General features: G+C 46.2%; 1 protein-coding gene across 1 annotated transcript in view; it reads left to right on the forward strand.

The window, feature by feature from the left end:
* The window catches only part of LOC307237926 (vasoactive intestinal polypeptide receptor 2-like), a gene marked incomplete at its 3' end in the record, with an annotated part of 58,426 nt that overhangs the window by 19,110 nt on the left and 17,906 nt on the right, over positions 1-21,410 (forward strand). The window contains exons 3-4 of the mRNA XM_080010729.1: positions 8,279-8,392; positions 14,210-14,301. Of these exons, the coding sequence (XP_079866855.1) occupies positions 8,279-8,392; positions 14,210-14,301 (206 nt within the window). The remainder of the gene's footprint in view (positions 1-8,278; positions 8,393-14,209; positions 14,302-21,410) is intronic.

The following is a 21,410-nucleotide window of genomic DNA, read 5'->3' on the forward strand; positions in this document are numbered from 1 at the left end:
CTTCCAAGCTGAGGGTGCTTTGTGTATTTCCTTTTATTAGTTGGTTATTTTCCCGTTTTTAGTTTGTTTTAACTATTCTGATGCAGGAGCCGAGGGAAAGTCCACCATTTGAGAATTATTTTAGGGTTAAGTGAATTGGAGACCAATCATTCAAGAGAAGTCTTTCACTGTCGAGATTTACTCCAAAATAATTTGTGGCCGTGATCCTTCAAAGTCTAACTTGATGAAACCCAAATCTGAAAAGAGTACGGTATAATATTTACCTATTTTTATCAAATGCATTTTGCTTGTTTGCTTTGCTTTTATTGTGGCTATTTGATATTTGATTTATTTTAATTATTTTATTAACATTATCATTATTATAATTATTATTATTATTATTGTAATAAATAATAGCACTAAAGAACTTGTTTTGGAGCAAACCTGCATCTTTATACATCTTGTCAGCAGATTGGTAGAATGTGCAGAATCCAGCATTTTCAATTTGCTTTGAGTGTTTCATTGAAGGTGGAGGAGTTCAAAGCCCTTCACCATCTTCTCGAACTCCATGTGTCCTTGATAAACACTGTTATTCAAGCAGCTGGAATGCCTCAGTGCTTTCAAGGTTCATTCTGTGTCGCTGTTGAATTTTCCTGCGTTCACACGCTGTGGGAGCCGCTCCATCGATTTACAGACTCCTTCGTATTTGAACAGGTTGGGGATGGGGTCTGGTTTTAACTGTGAGTTCTGGTCAGCACAGGTCAACACAGTGTGTGTCACAGACTGAATCATTAAATACTAATATACTTCATGTTGAGAAGGAGCGGAACAAAAACCTGCGTTGAAGGTTTAAGCGTTATTCACACTTTTTTCAAATCATGTGTTTTTCTTTGCTCTCTCGTCGAATTCATCAATATAACGTTTATGCAAAAAACAGTAATTTGCCAATATTTAGATCAATTTATTGTTTTATCAATGTAATGACAATCACCGAGGGAGCTAATAAGGCAAATCCCCATCCTTGCAAATAACTAGTAGTAATAATAGATTTATTCCAAAATGAAGAAGGAAGCTAAACATAATTTAATTGACATCCCCAAAATATGTGATGTAAATTAAATATAATTAAATATCATGAAAAAAATTATCTTATTTTTCTGTCATTTGACTGCATTACTCAACTGCAAGCCATTGAAAAACATAGTGAGAATGTGTGTCAGATGTTATTATGACATAAGATTAGATTGACATTTGACTTTTTGGGCCAAAAGTCTCTGGAACAGGAGAACCACTGCAGCTGCAGCTATGGACTATGGTTCGCGCCTCACCGACACGCCAATGTTCAAAAGCTTCCTGTCGGGTGGTGGAGCGAGATGAGTTGGTGGAGTAAGAGGTTTTTTGACATCATCCAATTTCATCCAATTTGTTATAAATGCACAGGTTGTGGTTCTGAACGTTCAGTGACATTATGCCCGGTGCATGGTGTAGAGTCCATCACTCTGTAGGGTTAGAGATAACAAAGTGTGTGTGTGTGTGTGTGTGTGTGTGTGTGTGTGTGTGTGTGTGTGTGTGTGTGTGTGTGTGTGTGTGTGTGTGTGTGTGTGTGTGTGTGTGTGTGTGTGTGTGTGTGTCGTAACCTGGTTGAAGTTGGCTGTTCAATTGAGGTTTTATCTCTTTGGTCTTTTTGTAAATGAAGACATTCATTGTCTTCATTTGAATGTCATCAGTCGCCGTCTTGCCAGAATTGAGAGGGTCGTCAGATACAAAGTCTGCGAGTCCTCTGACCAGGGCTAGGGGGGACTCAAACGCACGGCACAGAGACAGCTGGCAGTCCCGGTTTAACAATGGAGTTTTATTGGGAGTCGCTGGCGTGACGAAGGGTTAGACCCGGTCGGGCTGGACGGTGCCGACGGGTCCTGGAAGGCGGGACCTCTGGTCGGGGCGGGGCGGGGACGGCCTGGACGAGGAAGGAGGGATCCGGGTTCCGGGGGGGGGCCAGGCTCCACGAGGCAGGACGGGAACGGGAGGAAGACGGGTCAGCACGGTGACTTCATACATGAATTCTCAGAACGTCAGTGTGGGGCGTGACAGCGGGTCCCGGGATGAGTTTCATATTCTCGGAACGAATCGGAAAAATATTATCTGGAGAATTGTAACTCGTCGCAGAAAGACGTCAGAGCTACTGGATTTCATGAAACCGTAAACCCTTGGAAAGTCTAATCCACAGAAAGCCGTCACTGCTAAAATGACGTCACTTGGACATTATTGCCCCCACGCGGGACCAAAGGTCAACTCTCCGTCACTGTTTCCACCGACGACACGGTGACAAGGCTTGATTTGGAGGCAAAAACAGACGGTTGTTTCAAAGACACGTCAGGTACATTTGAATCCATAAACTACGTATAAACCAAGTACAAACAAAGAAGATTACAGATTTATCTGGCTTATATACAAAATGGAATATACTTGAAAAAGTGACCAACATTGGCAGTAAGAAAAATAATTGACATAAACAACATTGAGTGGAATTTACAGAAGAATAAAAAGACAAGTTGTCAGCTTACATGGCACTGGTACTGTAGACAAATACACTCAACACTTCAATTGAATCCTGCAGCATTTTCAATGGAAAGAAAAGCCAACAGAAATGATCAGAGAATACCAAATACTGAGAAATCATTGAACAACAAAATATATATAATAAAGACACAAAGGCGGTACTTGGTGTTATGTTTCAAGAAAGAAGACTCCCAACTGAGTTCGCTAAGACAACGTTGTGAACGGACGCGACAAAGTCAACAAAGTCTGGAATAACAAAAAAAACAAAAGAATAAATAAAAATCTGATGATTATACTGAACAAGATGAGTACAATTATTCTGCCTATAGCATGTTAATAATGTAGACATATACGGTTAATCCTAAAATCCCATCCTTCAACACTTGTTCATTGGAAAAACGCCGACAAGAAAAAATTGGGAAAACAATAAACAACAATGTGAAATTACAGACGGAAAACAAAAGACTGCAAAATGGCATGCGTAACTACCACCACTAAAAGCTGCCTGCAGCTATATTTATTATGACGATGATTATTATTATTATTATTATTATTTTTTTTTTTTTCCAGCCTTTCTTAATTTTGATTCTGATTTGATAATAATATTTATGTTAAAACATACATATAATAATAATAATAATAATAATAATAATAATTAATAATATATCAATAACAAATCTATAACAAATCTCTTGACTGCCCTGTTTTTTTTCTGTTGTAGCACCTGAATTTCCCTCTGGGGATCTGATCTGATCTGATCTGATCTTGGTCTCGCGAGCCCCAGTTGAACAGATGACAGAAACCGATAGACGCTACAATAGGAGCTGATCCATGTTTCAGTTTCAACAGCAGCTCTCGACACTAAGTACATCCTGGGAGATGCTTTGGATCGGCTCCGCCCCCCCTGTACGGACACAACCTGTTGTCTGTTGTAATTTTTACAAAGTGGCTCCTCGGTTGACTGGGCGCTGATCCGACTTCCTCTTTGCGGCCCGAAGCTTCTCTCTGAACTGAGTGTGAACTTCTATTCTTAGCGGCAGTCACGGCGTTTGGTTCAGCTGACATGACGCTGATTAGTGCCGCGCCTCTGGTCTTTTAGAGTCTGGGTTCTGATGTTCCTGCTTCAAGGAGTCCACACGGTGAGAGGCCGGGTGCGACGGACCCTCCGATGGACCCCCTGCTCCTCAGAGTGTTGCACCTGTTCTCCAACCGCGAGAAGAGGAACCGCCTCACCGAGAACCCCTTCATTTATTCGTACATGTGCAGGAAAATTGACATTTTATTTCAGCCAAAGGGACTTTATGACACATTAACAAAGTAAATGAGAAATTCATCTTCCATTCCCCTTCTGGTCCACTCATTCTGCTGTCGCCCGTGGAGCCCAAAGCTATTCTGAGATCTCTATTCTGAGATAGAGAGATCTCTCTCTCTCTCTCTCTCTCTCTCTCTCTTTCTCTCTCTCCCTCTCTATCTCTACATGCAAATTCGTGAAGCGTTGCTCTCCTTCTCTCTCAAATACCATATACACAGTATAATATGCGGGTTTAAAGCTCTCAATTCATACTTCCAAATGAATACCATAACCAACGTGTAGCAGATCCACCGGCCACAAGCCTCCCACTGACAGCCCTGCTTCCGGTGTCATGTTTGTGATGCTTTTTTGGTTTTTCTTTCTTAAAACTGGGGTTGTTTTCGGGGGGCCCCCGGTCCTGGAGACGCAGGCGGTGGGGTTGGAAAGTACCAGTTTACCAGTCATGACAAGAGCCCCTCCCGTGTACGTCTGGGGGGATGTTTTTTCCCCCTGTTGCCTGTTGATTACTCTCACAAGGAACAGGCGTACAGCCACCCTGATCCCGGGCCCCATTACCTAGACAGGTGTGGCTGCTTAAACCACCCCCTGCCACACATTGCCAGTTTCCAAATAGTTTTGTTGTGAAGACTATTCAATTACAATTGCTCAACTTGGAGTGTGAACGGAAAACTAAATGAAGAAATGCAGAATTGGAAACTTTAAAGAGCTGCCAAGTCTAAGGTTAAGAGAAGGACCAGGTTTGACGTTTTCACAATTCAACGTGCCTGATTCCTGTTGCCTGAAGCCACTTCAGGAGCGCAAAGTTCAGAGCCAGCAAGAAGGTCCTGGGTTTGAACCCCCGGCCATCCCAGGTCCTTTCTGTGTGGAGTTTGCATGTTCTCCCCCTGTTTGCCTGGGTTTCCTCCGGATGCTCAGGTTTCCTTCCACCAGTCAATGACATGTTTGCTGGAGGTTAATACTCCCGTCGGTGACCCTGACCAAGGCACCGGCAAAAGAACTGGTGTTGCCCCCCGGGCGCTGCACTGTGGCTGCCCGCTGCTCCTTGGGATGTATAGGACGGGTCAAATGCAGAGGACAAATTTCATTCCCTCGATGTATGCTGAGAAATCACCATAAAAAAACGACTCTGGGGCACCCGGGTGGCTCACCGGGTAGAGTGTACCCTATACAAGTCTGAGTCCTTACCGCAGCGGCCCGGATTCTGGCACATGGCCATTTGCTGCATGTCATCCTCTCTGTCCCCTGCCTTCCCTTTCTCCCCGCACTCACTATCAATAAAGCATGAAAAATGCGCAAAAATATATATTAATAATGATGTAATCTAATGACTGTATAACAAGTGGTAATCATGGTAATGTAGATCAGAGCGTTGCTCGGTAACGACCGTACTGTGCACTAGTTACTTTAGTCAGAACCAGGGTCAGGGTTGTGATGATAAGAGGACAAGCAGAGCAGCCCACACATCCTGAGAGTGGTGATAGTGGCGCCGCCCCTAGCGGTCGCCTGCGCCGGCGCTCCGGCATTACATTTCACTGCATATATGTATGGAAGTATGTATATGTATGTGACAAATAAAAATCTTGAATCTTGAAATCTTGAATCCTTTCCCCGAAAACTTCTTCCAGCTCCTCCGGGAGATCTCCAGAGCCAGCCGGGAGATATAATCCCTCCGTAGTGCGTCCTCGGTCTGCCCCAGGTTCCTGCGGTATATCAGGTTTCCGCTCCACCTGCAAAGAGAAGCACCCGAAGAGCATCATTATCATGTCCCCTAACCCCACACTGCCTCCTCTGAACGTGTAGGAGCCAGTGGTTCTACTCAGAGGTCCTTTCAACGCATCGAGATCCTCACCCTATAAATTCTGGTCTTCACAGTAAAATCCTGTGCATGGACTAAACCAGAGTTAAAGGAAGGAAGGAAGGGATGAATGCCAAAAATCATGGAAGACCAGACCTGCAGGAAAAACCCTGTTGTATCTGCAATCCCATTCTTTGGTCATCCAATGCTCATGATCATAGGAAGGAACATGTTTGGAGCGGCACATTGAGAGCTAGCTTTTTTATTCTTAATCAAGATCACTTTAGTGTACATAGTTTATCATGAAAATAAGAGCTAATTAGAAAGCAAAAATTACACCTGATTATTCTGTCCTTCATACAACAGCATCCGCAGATGGTATGGCAGATGTGCACGTGCTGAAAGTGTGCATGCTATGAATACAAAGCAGCAGGAAAGCAACGACTTTGGCAGTTAGCATGTGGCATAAGGCATGGGGGCACCATGCAGGGGACACTACTACATCCCACAACACACACCATTCACACCAATGAGCAATTACACCAATTAGGTTTCCCAATTATTCCCTAATTAGTGTTTGGACTTGGAAACCAGGGATTTTCCCAGGAAACCGGAGCGCCCTGGAAAAAAACCCACAAAGCCACAGGAGAACATGCAACCCCCGCACAGACGGGACCCGAGATGGGAATCAAACCCAAAGTCTTTGCCCTTAATGCCCGTGTTACGCTGTTCCTCTCAAAGGCCAAAGGGATGCAAAGTGTTCGCCTCCCGTTCCGCTCCCCGTAACGCTGAGACAAATTTCAGCAACAATGCCGCACCACGGGGCCATGTGTCGGACCGCTGCTGCCTCCCAAACGGTGTGCTGCTTCATACGTGACGCATGTGTCAGCCCGCGTCCGGCGTCCTCCGGCACGCCAGTAAAATGATAGATGTCTTCTGCCAAGACGTTTCACGGGCGTGGCGCACTCAAGATGCGTTATGGGGTAGTGTTCAGTGTTTTCGCACCACGATGCCTGCTGTGACTTTGCGACAACGCTCCTCACTAACTTGATGTGCTGAATATGCTCAAGTATGGACTGCGTGTCATGCAGCGCCCCCTAGTCCAGAGCACACGGAGGCGCTAGGCGGTTTGCACCGCCCATCCACCCACTTACCCAGTCACAGAAGTACAGAGTAAATATTATGCTGGCATGTTATTCAGGACGCAGTACATGCGTTTTGATCGCTCCTTTTGTCAGGGCACCGACCCGCCCGGTCCAAAACTCTCCAACGTGATGTGAAAATGGAACGGTTTTGTGCAGTGTCTCATCTCCCCTGCCTGTGTGCTCAGTCTTGACACTAATAGGTTTCTTTTTATGGCTCTGTATTTTTTTGTTGCAGTCGGATGCCCCGAATAGTGTGTGTGTGTGTGTGTGTGTGTGTGTGTGTGTGTGTGTGTGTGTGTGTGTGTGTGTGTGTGTGTGTGTGTGTGTGTGTGTGTGTGTGTGCGTGTGTGTCCGCTAAAAGGCTTTTTGCCTGTTGATAGCCCTGTTGGCAGCGAAGCATCAGCCTTTTAGCCGCACGTCTATGACACATTTTGGGAGAACTCATTTGAGGACGAGGTCGTAGTCTGCAGAGTGACGCCGCAGCCTGCACCGTACTAGCACCATATGGGGATTTTAGGGAAATATCAACACTGTGAATTCACTGTTTTGTTTCTGTTTATTTTTATTATTATTATTATTATTATTATTATTATTAATAATAATAATAATAATAATAATAATAATAATAATAATAACAATAATAATAATAATTATTTTTATTTTTATTATTAATTCATTCCCTGTAAATTTGAATGGAACCATATGATTGTGGAATTTGACACGTTATGTTATTATGTGATAATGGGGACAGTTCTGTAGTGTTAATTTACCCAGCGCAGCCATTGTGGTTTTATATTGTTTTTTTTGGTGTTTTCTCTCGGCAACGCGGCCTTGACAGGATTTTTTGGTTTTGTTTGTTACGCTGATCTATTATTTCCCATCTATTAACTGAAATCATCCGCACCGCTTAAAGTATAAATCCATGAAATTGTCTGTGTTGGCTGGATTATGCTCCAATTTACGCTCTAAATTCTGTAATTCCATTTGGAACTTCCAACCTGCGTTTTCCTTCCACCCGCCTTCGCTCGTCGTCGCTTTCCTTCCTCCAAATGTTTTCCTTCTGATCTGTGGATTCGTTTTTCTTGGCGACTCCAAGAGGTGGAGGTTTATTTTTTGTTTCTTTTTTGTGAATGTTCCTCCACATCCACAGCTCACCGACCGCAACGAGCTGCGCTGCTGCACCAGATTCACCGCCGCTGCTTTTCCCTCCTTGCGCATGCGGCGGAGCCCGGCACGAAACAATGGAAACACCGTGTAGAGGAGCACATGCGGAACGCAAACACATTAAATGGCTGTTTCTCAAAAAGTGCCAGCTAAATAAACATGGTGTTTTTTAAACACTTTTTTTTTTTTTTTTTTTTTTTTTTTTTACGGATTACAACTTTAAGTATGAAGTTTGAATGGAATGAATCAAACAATAAAATCAATATAACTAACTATTCTATTTACCGTCTGTCTGTCTGTCCCTCCCTGTCCCCCTCACTCCAGGGTCGGGCTGCAGAGCGACGTGGGACAACATCGCATGCTGGGATCGGGCCGAGGTCGGAGAGACGGTCACCATCCCCTGTCCGCGGGTCCTCAAGGCCTTGTTCGGCCGCAACGGTGGGTTTTTATTTTTATTTTTATTTTTAAAATCTTTTTTCCCAAATTTCTGACCATAAAACCACCCTCATGGAAAACCTCTGGTTCTCCTCCACCTCATTAAAAAAAAAAAACCCAACCACTGAGCAGCGTTTGGCCCGACAGCAGCGCGTGCGACCGAGCTCCCTGGAACGTGCGTGATGAGTCGGTCGACTCCGTCCGGCTTTTAATTAAAGCAACTTTTGATTCCTCTAGAAGCCACTGTTGATTTAATGCACACTCCAAGAGAGAGAGAGGATGGATGGATGGATGGAAGGGTGGATCGTTTTTTGAACCCCCCCCCCCCCGCCATGTTCCCATTTCTGTCCATGACTCAAAGTTATGTAATCCCCCCCCCCCCCCCCCCCTGCTCGGCTCCAGACCTTCGGGGGTTTTTAACTGTTCAGACTTTGGGCGCGGGAAAGTGGAGCAGCTTGTGACCCGAGGTCGGACGGACGCCATGTTGCTCCCGCCGCGGGTCAGGTGATGGGTCAGCAGCGATTAGGGGAAAATATTTTTCCTTGTCAACAATCTGGATGTGACATCATATGGAAGAGCGTCTGCAGTGTGCTCCGTTCACACCAGACGACGCCTTTTTTAAAAATGTCTGAAAATCAGGCTTTGCCGGCAATCGGGGGACTGCTGCCAAAGGGCGAAACCATAATACAACAGATAAATTAGGAAAATAAAACCTCCTGAGACGATAACCTTGGTAGAGAGATGAAGCTGCATCAGATGAATATGCACGAGCTGCTGCGGGAACATGTGCAAAGCTTCTCAAAGTCATTAAAGCTTGTTTGAAAACGTATCCACAACAGACCGCCGCCTACGATAGAATCAGCAAACAAATCATCTGCACACCTTGTCTCTACGTGCGGCATAATGTGCAGCCAGCCGCTCGTTATCGGTAAAATAACTCATTCCTCAAAGTGGAGGCTTTGTTTTCCAATATTGACCAGCTGGCCGCACATTATCCCACGAATTTTACCAAAATGTCACAAAATGAGTGAATGCATTGACCATTGATTTGAATTTCACATACAAAGACGCTAACTTCACCCTGCTATGACAAACCTATTTACTGTTCTTAATTTTACATTTACGCTCATCTTGACGTGCGACGCTGAATGGGAACCGGACGGTGGAGTGGTTGCCGGTGGCAACCGTCATTATCAACAAACCGGCGCTCCTTATTCAGAAACAACGGACTGCAGCTACAGCACAAATCAGAACGGAGCGTTCCCGCCGCGCTGAGTAAATAGGGGGAGCGGTGGTGTGATCGGGAGATTGCCGGTTCGATCCCCCGCTGGCAGTGTGCTGAGGCGCTGCTCCCCGGGCGCCGGCAGGTGGGTGGGATACGTGGGATGCTGGGGTGGGTTAATGCAGAGAACTCATTTCCCCCCCGGGGATAGATAAAGTACACATTATTATTATAAAGAACTCATCACTCATTTGCCTGTGTGTGGATGGGTAAACGCAGCTGACGCTGACAACGTCGATCGCAGGCGCTACGGCGATGTGATGTTAAAATTTGGGGGATTTGATCCGTTTGGATAAAGAACATCAGTCTTAATCTTGCTTCTGGGCTTGGGGCTGGAGTCGAAGCCGTGGTCAGAAGCAGATGGCTGCAGACTCCACGCTCTACGCTCCAGTGAAATGTAACATATCATGTCGTTTATTATTTGGAAAGGGGCGTTCCTCATCCTGTGGCCCCTTCTCAAGGTTTCTCCCTTGTTCGGTTCCCCGGGGAGTTTTTCCCCTGGCCCAGCCGGGGGTCAGGACGAGACCGTGACGTTGATTCCTCTGTGAAACGCCGAGCCGGCGGAGCCCTTTCCAGACTGCGCTGTGACGAATGGCCGTAGAGATAAACCGACGCGAACGGGGCCCCCGTCATGCCAGTCCCGGGGAGTTTGCCGCCCAGTCGTCCGCCGCAGCACTGTGCAGGGCGCCGGCGTCCGGACCAGATGTCCGATGATGAATGAAGAAGAGAGAGAAAGAAAAAAAAAAAAAGCTCCGTGAACTGCCAAAGAAATCTAAGACTGGGCTCTGAGGCTCCGCCCCCTTCGCTTGGATGTCTCCGGGGCCTTGACTCCCGTTTTAAAAAATGCGTGGAGCTGTCCTCGCACTGGAAGCGTCCGCGCCTAAAGTGGCTCCTGCCGCCGTTGTTTAGAACAGGAGCCTCTCAGCGGCGCGCTCGGAGCCTCGCTGTTTAAAACAGTCGGCGGTGGAATGGTAACACAGCGTGGCGCCGTCCGTCCTGGATGAATCGGAGGTGGCGGGGAGCCGGACGGAGCTTTTGGGGAGGACGCTCATGACTCAGAGAGGCCTTACACAAACTGGCGGGCGAGATGGATTCCCGGTCGCCTTCCCCCCGGAGTTCCGCTGCGCGGTTCGATGTTTACGCTGCGTGTTTTGCAACGTGTTTTTTTTATTTTTCTGTTTTCTTGTAAATAAATGTTTTTGAAAATGTGAAAGTATTTCACAGCCGATCGTTTCGTAAAGGGGAAGAGAAGGAAAAGAAAAGCCGCCACCCGAACTCAGAGGGAGATCTCTGCTCCAAGCCCTGCGTCCCACAATGCAACCGAGTTTCCATCTCAAGCCCTTTTTCCCCAGTGTTGACTTTATTACAATTAATTCTCGTATTATTACCAATATCTGACCATAGACATTCTAGAATTCCCAGCAGTGGGCGGCCACGTAGCAGCGACTCCAGATCCTGACCGGTGCCTTGCTCAGGGGTGGGAGTGTCTGGCCCTTTGGGGGCGGGGTCACCCAGAGGAAGACAGGGCAAGGATTCGGACCCAGAACCTTCTTTCTGTCCGGCGCCTAATGCTGTCTCTCTCTGTCTCTCTCCCACTGTCTCACTCTCTCTCTATCGCTCTCTCTCTCTCTCTCTCTTCAATTTTAGTGGTAAACAAGCATTTACATTGCAAGTGTGAAACAAACAACACCAAAAAATTTAAATAAATGTACATACACGAAAGAATTGTGATTTTGTGGTGGAAATATATATATATATATATATATATATATATATATTTCCACCACAAAATCACAATTTTGCCCTGGAGACACCAGCTGCTTGACGTCTGGCCGACGGGACGAGTCTCAGGTGAAGATCTGGATCAACATTCACTTTACTCCTGTTTCTCGTCTCCGACGCCACAAGCCGCCGAAAAGCTCGATCCCACCGAGGTACGTCGTCGGGAAAGAAGTCAGAAGCCGCACGGCGCCGTCAGACGGATCGGGATCTGCGCTCTCGGCGCCCAATCGTGACGGTTCCCTGACTTTCTCCTCGCCCTGACGCTCCTTGAGTTTATTATGGGAACATCCGAGCGGCCTGGGCGCGCACTGCTGGTGTTTGGTGTGGAGGCGACGGCGCAGGTGACGTGGCCTCGGAGCTTGGTTTGATAAAACGTCGGAACGCACCGCATGCGGCGGTAACTGTTTGTCTTCCGTGCCTGTCCAAAAGAATCCCAACGATAAATATTCAGCGCTACACTTTCTTTCTTGTTTGACAGGCGGGACTGTCCCGCCGGGACTTGTCTTGTCTTGTGGTTGCTGTACCAATGCCGTCTTTCCTCCTCAGTGTGCCTGGTGCCAGCCAACCATCCATTTGGATTATCGCCGCAAGTTAAAAGACGTACGGGTGCGCTTCAGTCGCGGTCCGGCTTGGACGTAGTACGCCCGTGCATGAGCTCCTATCTGTCAGTGATGACGCATTTTTGAAGGTTTTAAAGAAAAAAAAAATACCATGAAATTATAGGTTGTTTTGTTTTTGTCATTAATCATTTTTTGATTCGATTTTTTTTCAATAAGATCGATGATTTGGCGGCCCGCTTCCACTTGCAATACCCTCAGGTTGGGAACTGCTGCTCCAGATAAGTAAATCGTGCATGATGGACAGTCGTCACGGTGCTTGTATTCCCCCGGACGCCATTTTCCGCCCGCGCTGCGGATAAATCGCGTCACGTCCTCTGACGCAGAACTTCAAATCGTTAGTGACTCGACTCATGTGCCCGACGGAGTTCTCTCCACTAAATTCAGATTATGGAGACGGGGGGGGGGGGGGTCGGTTAAAAAGCCTTGGGATCACGCGGCGCGTAATTTGAGTAGGACATTATTTCTGAGTTTACGTGAAGCACTCGGAGACATTTCAATTGGTCAGTCCGTCGGACGAGGGTCTCGCACGACTCCCCCTCCGCCCCCCCCCTTCTCTTTCTCTCTCTTTTTAGCTTTTTTTTTTTTTTTGTCGCCGCGCTCCCCGCTCTGTATTCTCGCCCCCTGTGCGGCGGCAAATTGGAAAGGTTTGAAAATTACTTCACGCAGAAGAAAATAATAATGACAGAGGAAGGCAATAGTACAAACAAAAATACGCTTTTCAATTTGTATTCAAACGAAAAAATGCTCGATACAGAGAGTCCAGAGCCAGACGAGCGTGGTCAACAACAACAAGTCGGTGTAATCAAAGATGAAGGGAGATGAAGGTTGTCATTTCCCCACCGCTGTTTTCTTTTCTTTTTTTTTTTTTTTTGCACTTCTCAAAGGAAATGGGATAAAATAATTGTAATAGGTACTATAACTTTAGGAGTAAAACTTGTTGCTGCCTAAGTTGTTTTTTGGTTTTTTGTTTTTTTTACCTCCTCTGTGTATTGTGTTAGCAGGGAAATAAACACTTCCTCCAATCTGGAACGTGTTAACATTCACCTGAAGTATCTGATACGATCCACAAGGCTAGTTTATGTGACTTAAGTGCATCAATAAAGTTAAAAGTTTAAGAATTTAAACAAAATTGAACAAATTCTGAAAGCAAATCAGGGAGACTTGTGAAGCTTATCACAAAGAGAAGAGAGAGAGGAAGTGGCATGAGAGTCCAACAAGTGGAACCTGAAGACGGATCAAGCTGTTTGTCGGAGGAGATCCGTGGAGGCCGGATGCTCGGAGAGACCTGGAGGAACCTTGAGGAGCTGAAGATACCAGGAGATACCTGGGCCTATATGCGGTTACCTGGACGTTCCTGGAGATAACTGGACATACCTGGAGATTCCCAGAGTTACCTGGAGGTTCCTGCAGATACCTTGAGATACCTCAAGGTACTTGGGGGTACCTGGAGATATCTGGAGCCACCTGGAGGTACCTAGAGAAACAGCACATATTGGGATACCAGGCAATACCGGAAGTACCTGGAGATACCTGGAGGTACCTGAAAATACCTGAAGTTACCTGGAGGAACCTGGAGATACCTTAAGTTTCCCAGAGTAACCGGAAGGTTCCTGCAGATACCTTGAGATACCTGGGTGTACTTAGGGGTACCTAGAGATATCTGGAGCTACCTGGAGGTACCTAGAGAAACAGCACATATTGGGATACCAGGCAATACCGGAAGTACCTGGAGGTACCTGAAAACACCTGATGTTACCTGGAGGTACCTGGAGATACCTTGAGTTTCCCAGAGTAACCCGGAGGTTCCTGCAGATACCTTGAGATACCTGGAGGTACTTAGGGGTGCCTGGAGATATCTGGAGCTACCTGGAGGTACCTGGAGATGCCTGGAGGTACCCGGAGACACCTGGAGCTGTCTACACATTACCACAGATTACACTTTTTTGCCACTTGTCGCCTCTTGCGAGCCCAGAGCTGCACCTCTCCTCCGTTCATCAGGGATGTCGTCCGTCTGCAAACACTGACTTTACGTTTTCAAAGTTGTTGTGGGTGTAATTCACTCACCGCCGCGGTTCACACCTCGCCTGTGAGCTGTGGGGGAGAGACCTGACGCCCTGTTCCTCTGCCCCCTCCCAGGAAACATCAGCAGGAACTGCACGGCGGGCGGCTGGACGGATGTCTTCCCCAACATCACCAGCGTGTGTGGGTCGGAGCCCACCCAGGAGAAGGTAGGAAGTGGGCGAGCAAAGCCCCCCCTGCCGAGGAGGGGAGCGCCCGGCGTCCCGTTGAACAACTCAAGTCTTTCATCTATTTTAAGAGCCGACGTCCTCGCGTTGGCTGGAGTCCAGACCGCACCGGACTGCACTTCCCAAAAGCACCATTGTGTCTTGCCGCAAAGAGGCGTTGTGCAGCAGGGACGGGGATCTGCTTGCACGCATCTTATTTATTTCAATGTCCGGACGGGGGAGTTGTGCTATCAAGTTATCCGGTAAAAGAGGGGCTTGGAGAGCTGTGCCCAGATCCCCTGAACGCGGGTGCCCCTGCTCCGTCTCCAAACGTTTTCACCTCCACACAATTTCGCGCGCAGTCCCATGTATTTTGTGGCCGGGGGGGGGGGGGGGCAGGGGAAGCTGCTGCCGCGGGAGACATCGCCGCCTCCTTCCTTTTTTTTTATTTTTTATTTTTTTTGTTGCCATTTCCTGTGATTTCGCCGAACTCGCGGCCGGAGAGGAAGGGCTTCCCGGCGTCAGCCCCCTCAGAGTCGCGCGACCAACGTGCGTCATTCGTTTAGAAGGCGGTGGCTGTGTAAACACACGCCGTTGGCCGCCGGGCCTGGGGTGAGGGATGTGATTGGCGCGGCTTCAGTGGCGCCGCGGCAGGCCCGCGCCCCCCCGCTCCCGCCCCAGCGCGTCTTCCTGCCCCGCCGCTGCTCCCCTTCGCGCCACTGGTTTTCCGTGGCGCTTTACACGGTCCGTGGAAACGGACGTTAAGTGAGAATAAAAATGGTGTTGTATTGGGGAGTTCGTTCCGAGTAGGCCCCCCGCTGTGCCGTGCGGTTGCCCCTAGCGACCGACGCGCGCAGCGGCAGGCGCCCCTGGCCGCACGCCGCCTCGGCCTGGTCGCCGGTAATTGCGTTCCAGTGCCTCTGGTTCATTTTGGGTCATGACTGGTGTCACCCTAAATCGCCCATTGTCCTTTTCTAACCCTCTCTCTCTCTCTCCCCCTCTTTCATCCTCCCTTTCTCTCTGCCCTTCCCTGTCGCTCCTTCACGCTCTGCCTCCTTCTTGCTATTTATCCAACACAAAAACATAAACACAAAATTGTGTTTGCGTGCAACCCAACTGTTTCATAATCCCCCCCCTCTTCTCCCTCTCTCTCTCCCTCTCTCTCCCTCTCTCCCTCTCGCTCTCTCTCCCTTTCTCCCTCTCTCTCTCTCTCCCTCTCTCTCTCTCTCCCCCTCTCCCCCTCTCCCTCTCTCTCTCTCCCCCTCTCTCTCTCTCTCTCTCTCCCCCTCTCCCCCTCTCCCTCCCTCTCTCCCTCTCTCCCTCTCCCCCCCTCTCTCTTTCTCTCTTCTCTGCCCCCCCCCTCTCTGTCTCTGTGCACAAAGTGTGCACTCTTTCCGGTGGAGAAGTTACCAAAGTATGGATTAACATGTATATTTATAGAGCTTCTTACCTGCTAGATGTCAGTAGATCTGTTCAGCTGATATTCTAAATCTGTGGTCCACATTACTGTGTCGGATTTATGAAAAAAATAAATGAAAATAATCCTTAAAATGTTGTCAGCGAGTCCCTCAAACACTGAAAGGTCTGACTCAGTGATGAGTTCAAAATCTAAGGTGGCGTCAGAAAATTAGAAGCTGTGCAATGGTAATTGAAATATCACAACATTTTTTGTATTTCATGGAAACCGAATTTACTGCAAATGTAATCCAACTAAAAACTCAACCTTGTTAAATAAATACGTAAATTATACGACTATCGTTAATCAACGTAAATACATCGTAAATGACATATACGAGAAACAACATCTACCGTCACAGAAACTCTGGATGTACTTTAAGGCAGCAAGGTAAGTTACAAGAGTGACAACATATAGTTTAAAATAAAAAATACAATTATTTTTATGGTAATAAATGTCATGTATAAACATCTTCCTATAACTACACTTTACAAACTGTGATGAAAAGGCAGAAAGTGTTTGTGATCTTGAATTATTATTCCATACTAATTCTAATTTCAAATGAAGTTGAATTCAAATGTTATCTGCATTACTGTACAATATAGACGAGTAATCTATTAAACTGAATTTTACAATTGTAGATTACTGACATAAAACATACAATTGTAAGATAAGATAAGATAAACCGTTTATTAGTCCCACACCGGGGAGATTTACATTGTTCCAGCAGCAAAAAAGGGGACAGCAGAAAATTGAGAGCATATCAAGGTAAGCACTATAAACAATATAAAAAAAACCCCAAAAAATCAATGATCAATTATCAAGTGCTATTCAAAAGGATTTGAGAATTACAAGATAACTGCTTTGATCACGTCTGGTTTTGGTACTTCCCTGTCCCTTCCGTCACTGATACCTCATTCATTTGACAAGCTCTGTTTTCTACTCAGAGGTCAGGTGAATATTCAACAGTCCGTCCGCGTGGTAGTTCAATCACGTTCCGTCCACGCAGGATATATTATAATGTAATAAGGAAATTAGCTTCTTTATTGTCAAACCCCAAAACCTTTGCGCGGCGGGATATTTACCGGTTCCCGAAAACAGGCTCCGTCTGCTTCGTCTCCTCTTGGTGCCTGCGTTGGGATGAACGGTGTGGTGTGATTATTCAGCACGCAGAATTCATTTTGAGGATTTGTTCAAAAACACGTTTGTTCGCCTACTCTCAGCAGCAAGGCATTTTGGGGGGAGTTAATGGAAAATATAAATTGTTCATTTCCACGCACTCACACAGACGAGGCTACTTTCCAGGTGTGTGTTGAATGATGTTATGTACATTGGGTGGATTGAGAACAAATCAGCATTTAAATGAAAGAAAAAAAACCAAAAAGGCTTCCCGCCCCTCTCTGCTCCTGGACTCGCGTGCTGCTTTAACACAGTTTATTTCTTCTCCAACTTCTCAGGAGCTCTTTTAGCTCTCGTAGTTTGTTTCACTCGTTCCGAGTGTCGTGTATTTACTGTGTAGTTGCCGTGTGGTATTAACCGGTTGCAAGAAAACAAAAAAAACTCTTCCAGCGTTATAATGTATAGTCCAAAGACAGCCCAGTATTTTAAGTTGAGGTATCGCTTTACAGATCAGTGACTTTAGGTGTCGGGTTGGAGGTGATTAAGTTTAGGTGTCAGGTTGGAGAAGATTAAGTTGAGGTATTAGGTTGGAGAAGATTTAGTATACGTGTCAGGTTGGAGAAGATTAAGTTGAGGTATTAGGTTGGAGAAGATTAAGTTTAGGTGTCAGGTTGGAGAAGATTAAGTTGAGGTATTAGGTTGGAGGAGATTAAGTTGAGGTGTCAGGTTGGAGAAGATTAAGTTGAGGTATTAGGTTGGAAAAGATTCAGTTTAGGTGTCAGGTTGGAGAAGATTCAGTTTAGGTGTCAGGTTGGAGAAGATTAAGTTGAGGTATTAGGTTGGAGGAGATTAAGTTAAGGTGTCAGGTTGGAGAAGATTAAGTTTAGGGTTAGGGTTGGAGAAGACTAAGTTGAGGTGTCAGGTTGGAGAAGACTAAGTTTAGGTATCAGGTTGGAGAAGACCAAGTTTAGGGTTAGGGTTGGAGGTGATTAAGTTTAGGTGTCAGGTTGGAGAAGACTAAGTTGAGGTGTCAGGTTGGAGAAGATTAAGTTTAGGTGTCAGGTTGGAGGTGATTAAGTTTAGGTGTCAGGTTGGAGAAGATTAAGTTTAGGTGTCCGGTTGGAGAAGACTAAGTTGAGGTGTCAGGTTGGAGAAGACTAAGTTGAGGTGTCAGGTTGGAGAAGATTAAGTTTAGGGTTAGGGTTGGAGAAGACTAAGTTGAGGTGACAGGTTGGAGAAGACTAAGTTGAGGTGTCAGGTTGGAGAAGACTAAGTTTAGATATCAGGTTGGAGAAGACCAAGTTTAGGGTTAGGGTTGGAGGTGATTAAGTTTAGGTGTCAGGTTGGAGAAGACTAAGTTGAGGTGTCAGGTTGGAGAAGATTAAGTTTAGGTGTCAGGTTGGAGGTGATTAAGTTTAGGTGTCAGGTTGGAGAAGACTAAGTTGAGGTGTCAGGTTGGAGGAGATTAAGTTGAGGTGTCAGGTTGGAGAAGATTAAGTTTAGGGTTAGGGTTGGAGAAGACTAAGTTTAGGGTTAGGGTTGGAGAAGACTAAGTTGAGGTGACAGGTTCGAGAAGACTAAGTTTAGGTTTCAGGTTGGAGAAGACCAAGTTTAGGGTTAGGGTTGGAGGTGATTAAATGTAGGTATAAGGTTGGAGAAGATTAAGTTTTGGTGTCAGGTTGGAGAAGACTAAGTTGATGTCTCAGGTAGGAGAAGACTAAGTTATGGTGTCAGGTTGGAGAAGATTAAGTTGAGGTGTCAGGTTGGGGAAGATTAAGTCGAGGTGTCAGGTTGGAGAAGACTAAGTTGAGGTGCCAGGTTGGAGAAGACTAAGTTGAGGTGCCAGGTTGGAGAAGATTGAGGTGTCAGGTTGGAGGTGATTACGTTTACGTGTCAGGTTGGAGAAGACAAGTTGAGGTGGAGAAGATGAAAGAAGGCTAGAGAGGCACAAGAGGTTCAACTAAGATACGGGTTTGGTGGGTTGAGGTCAGGGTCGGCATACGGACGAGCGGTTACAAAAGCGAAATGCATCCCAATGCCAAAGATTCAGAGAGTCCCCAGTGTGCAGGCTGGTTTGTATGAAGTACCATGTTTGAAGTTTGAAGTTCATACTTATGTTCCATTGACTCAATTTTAACAAAGACTCAACGGATCGTCAGTGTGATTACAGGACGATGCAAATGAACTGAACTCATCACGAAAACCCCGAAGGCAGGATTCCTTTTAGTGTCCAGTTTCCCCGTGGAGCTTCCAGAGAAGGGCTGGGTCTCTCCTGCCTCCATTGTTTAATGACTTGTTCCTCTAAATAATTAAGCGAATATTTAAATATGTTCTGTCGTCTGGCGCCGACTGTGAAAAGCCTCTCAAGACGGAACAGCTTGTTCATTGTCAATTATGCTTTTGCAGCAAAAAGACGTTTGCCAGATCTCCGTGTGTGTGTGTGTGTGTGTGTGTGTGTGTGTGTGTGTGTGTGTGTGTGTGTGTGTGTGTGTGTGTGTGTGTGTGTGTGTGTGTGTGTGTGTGTGTGTGTGTGTGTGTGTGTGTGTGTGTGTGTGATCACGAAGGGAGACACTTGAAAAGTAGTAGTGGGATAAAGAAACAGTTGAAAAGTGGGCAGAGAAGGGGAAAGGGATGTAGGGAAAGGAAAAACACAAAGTGAGTTTTGTGACACTTTCGAGTGCGAATAGTAAGTAACAGTTGAGTGATTATATTACATTACATTACACAGCATTATATTACACAACATTATATTACATTATATTATACAACAAAACATTATATTAGATTACATCACATTACACAACATTACATTACACCACATTAGATTACATTACATTATATGACACCCCATTACAGTACATTACATCACATTATATCACATTACTATACACTGCACACATTTACATTTAATTATATTACATTTGATAACATTGCATCACATTACACAACATAACATTACACAACATTACATTATATTACATTACACCACATTAGATGACATTACATTACACTGCATTACATAACATTAAATCGCATTACATTACACCACATTACATTACATTACATTACTATACACTGCATTACATGTCGTTATATTACATTTGTTTACATTACACAACATTACAGGACGTTACATGACATTACACAACATTACATTACACTACATTACATCATTGATTGGTCTGCGTTTTACATTTTGTCGGCAGCATCAAACCACTGTATATCACTGTCACAGCCAGCTAAACGTTCTCTTGGAAATAACTTTAAGAACATATTTAAAATAACAATAAGCCTTTTCTTTTACATACAATTGCAAGTATTACTTTTTCGGAACCACACCACCTCTCCCAATTAACACCCGCACACAACTTCCAAGCTCCCCCTTTGCCTGGCCCGGCAGACATTCCCCCTAGCACTCTGCACGCTCCATCCATCCCTCTCCGCTCTGTGCTACAGGGTGATGTTCCGACCACGTCCAAGCCTCCGCTGTTTAGAAAGCAGTGAACAATGTGCACAAATTCCTAATGTGGCCACGTTGCCAGCGTCCCCCTCCGCGTCCCCTTCTGCATTCCCTCCACATCACCTGAAGCTCCTCAAAACTCAAGCAGAAATTTGCAGGAGGTCCGTGTTGGATTAAAGAAGAAGAAACAGTCTTTATTTATCACGCAACACACCACACTATAACACATGCTTTTGATGGTGGCCGGTGAAATGGATTCTCTGCTTTTGACCCATCCTGGCTTGTCCTTCCTCCGGGGGCACAGCCAGGAGCAGTGGGCAGCGTACGTGGACGTGCCCGGGGACCAGGTGATAAGTGTCCATTGGTGGTCAGACAATGATGTGTGCATGTTTTTTGGGGGGGGGTCCTTACTGACGTGAGGTGGAGGAAACCCCATGTGAGCACGGGGAGAACATGCAAACTCCACACAGAAAGGCTCCTATTCGAGAGATAACCCACCGGAGCACGGTGCCAACAGCGCCCCAGGCGGGAATCGAACCCAGGACCTTCTTGCTGTGAGGCAGCAGTGCAATGCACTGTGCCACCGTGCCACATGACGGTTTGGATTCCCAAGATGCTGATCTTTTGGGCCCGTCGGACTGGTGATGAATGCCCGACTGTGACACGGTGATCAGAAAAACTATTTAAAATGTGAGGGCTCACAAGATGCAACTCCCATGCGGGTGTAACCCCCCCTTCTGTCTGATTGTGCATTCATGGTGGAGTTCCAGTCTCCTCCTCGAACGAGGAAATCTTATCAAATCTCCTCTCGAAGACAACCCCCGTCTCCGTGCCCTGAACAACACACACCTTCCACCCTAAACAACACACACCTTCCACCCTAAACAACACACACTTTCCACCCTGAACAACACACACCTTCCACCCTGAACAACACACACCTTCCACCCTAAACAACACACACTTTCCACCCTGAACAACACACACCTTCCACCCTAAACAACACACACTTTCCACCCTGAACAACACACACCTTCCAGCCTGAACAGCACACACCTTCCACCCTGAACAGCACAC

Source organism: Zeus faber (genome assembly GCF_960531495.2).
Source record: "Zeus faber genome assembly, chromosome: 12".
NCBI classification, from domain to species: domain Eukaryota; kingdom Metazoa; phylum Chordata; class Actinopteri; order Zeiformes; family Zeidae; genus Zeus; species Zeus faber.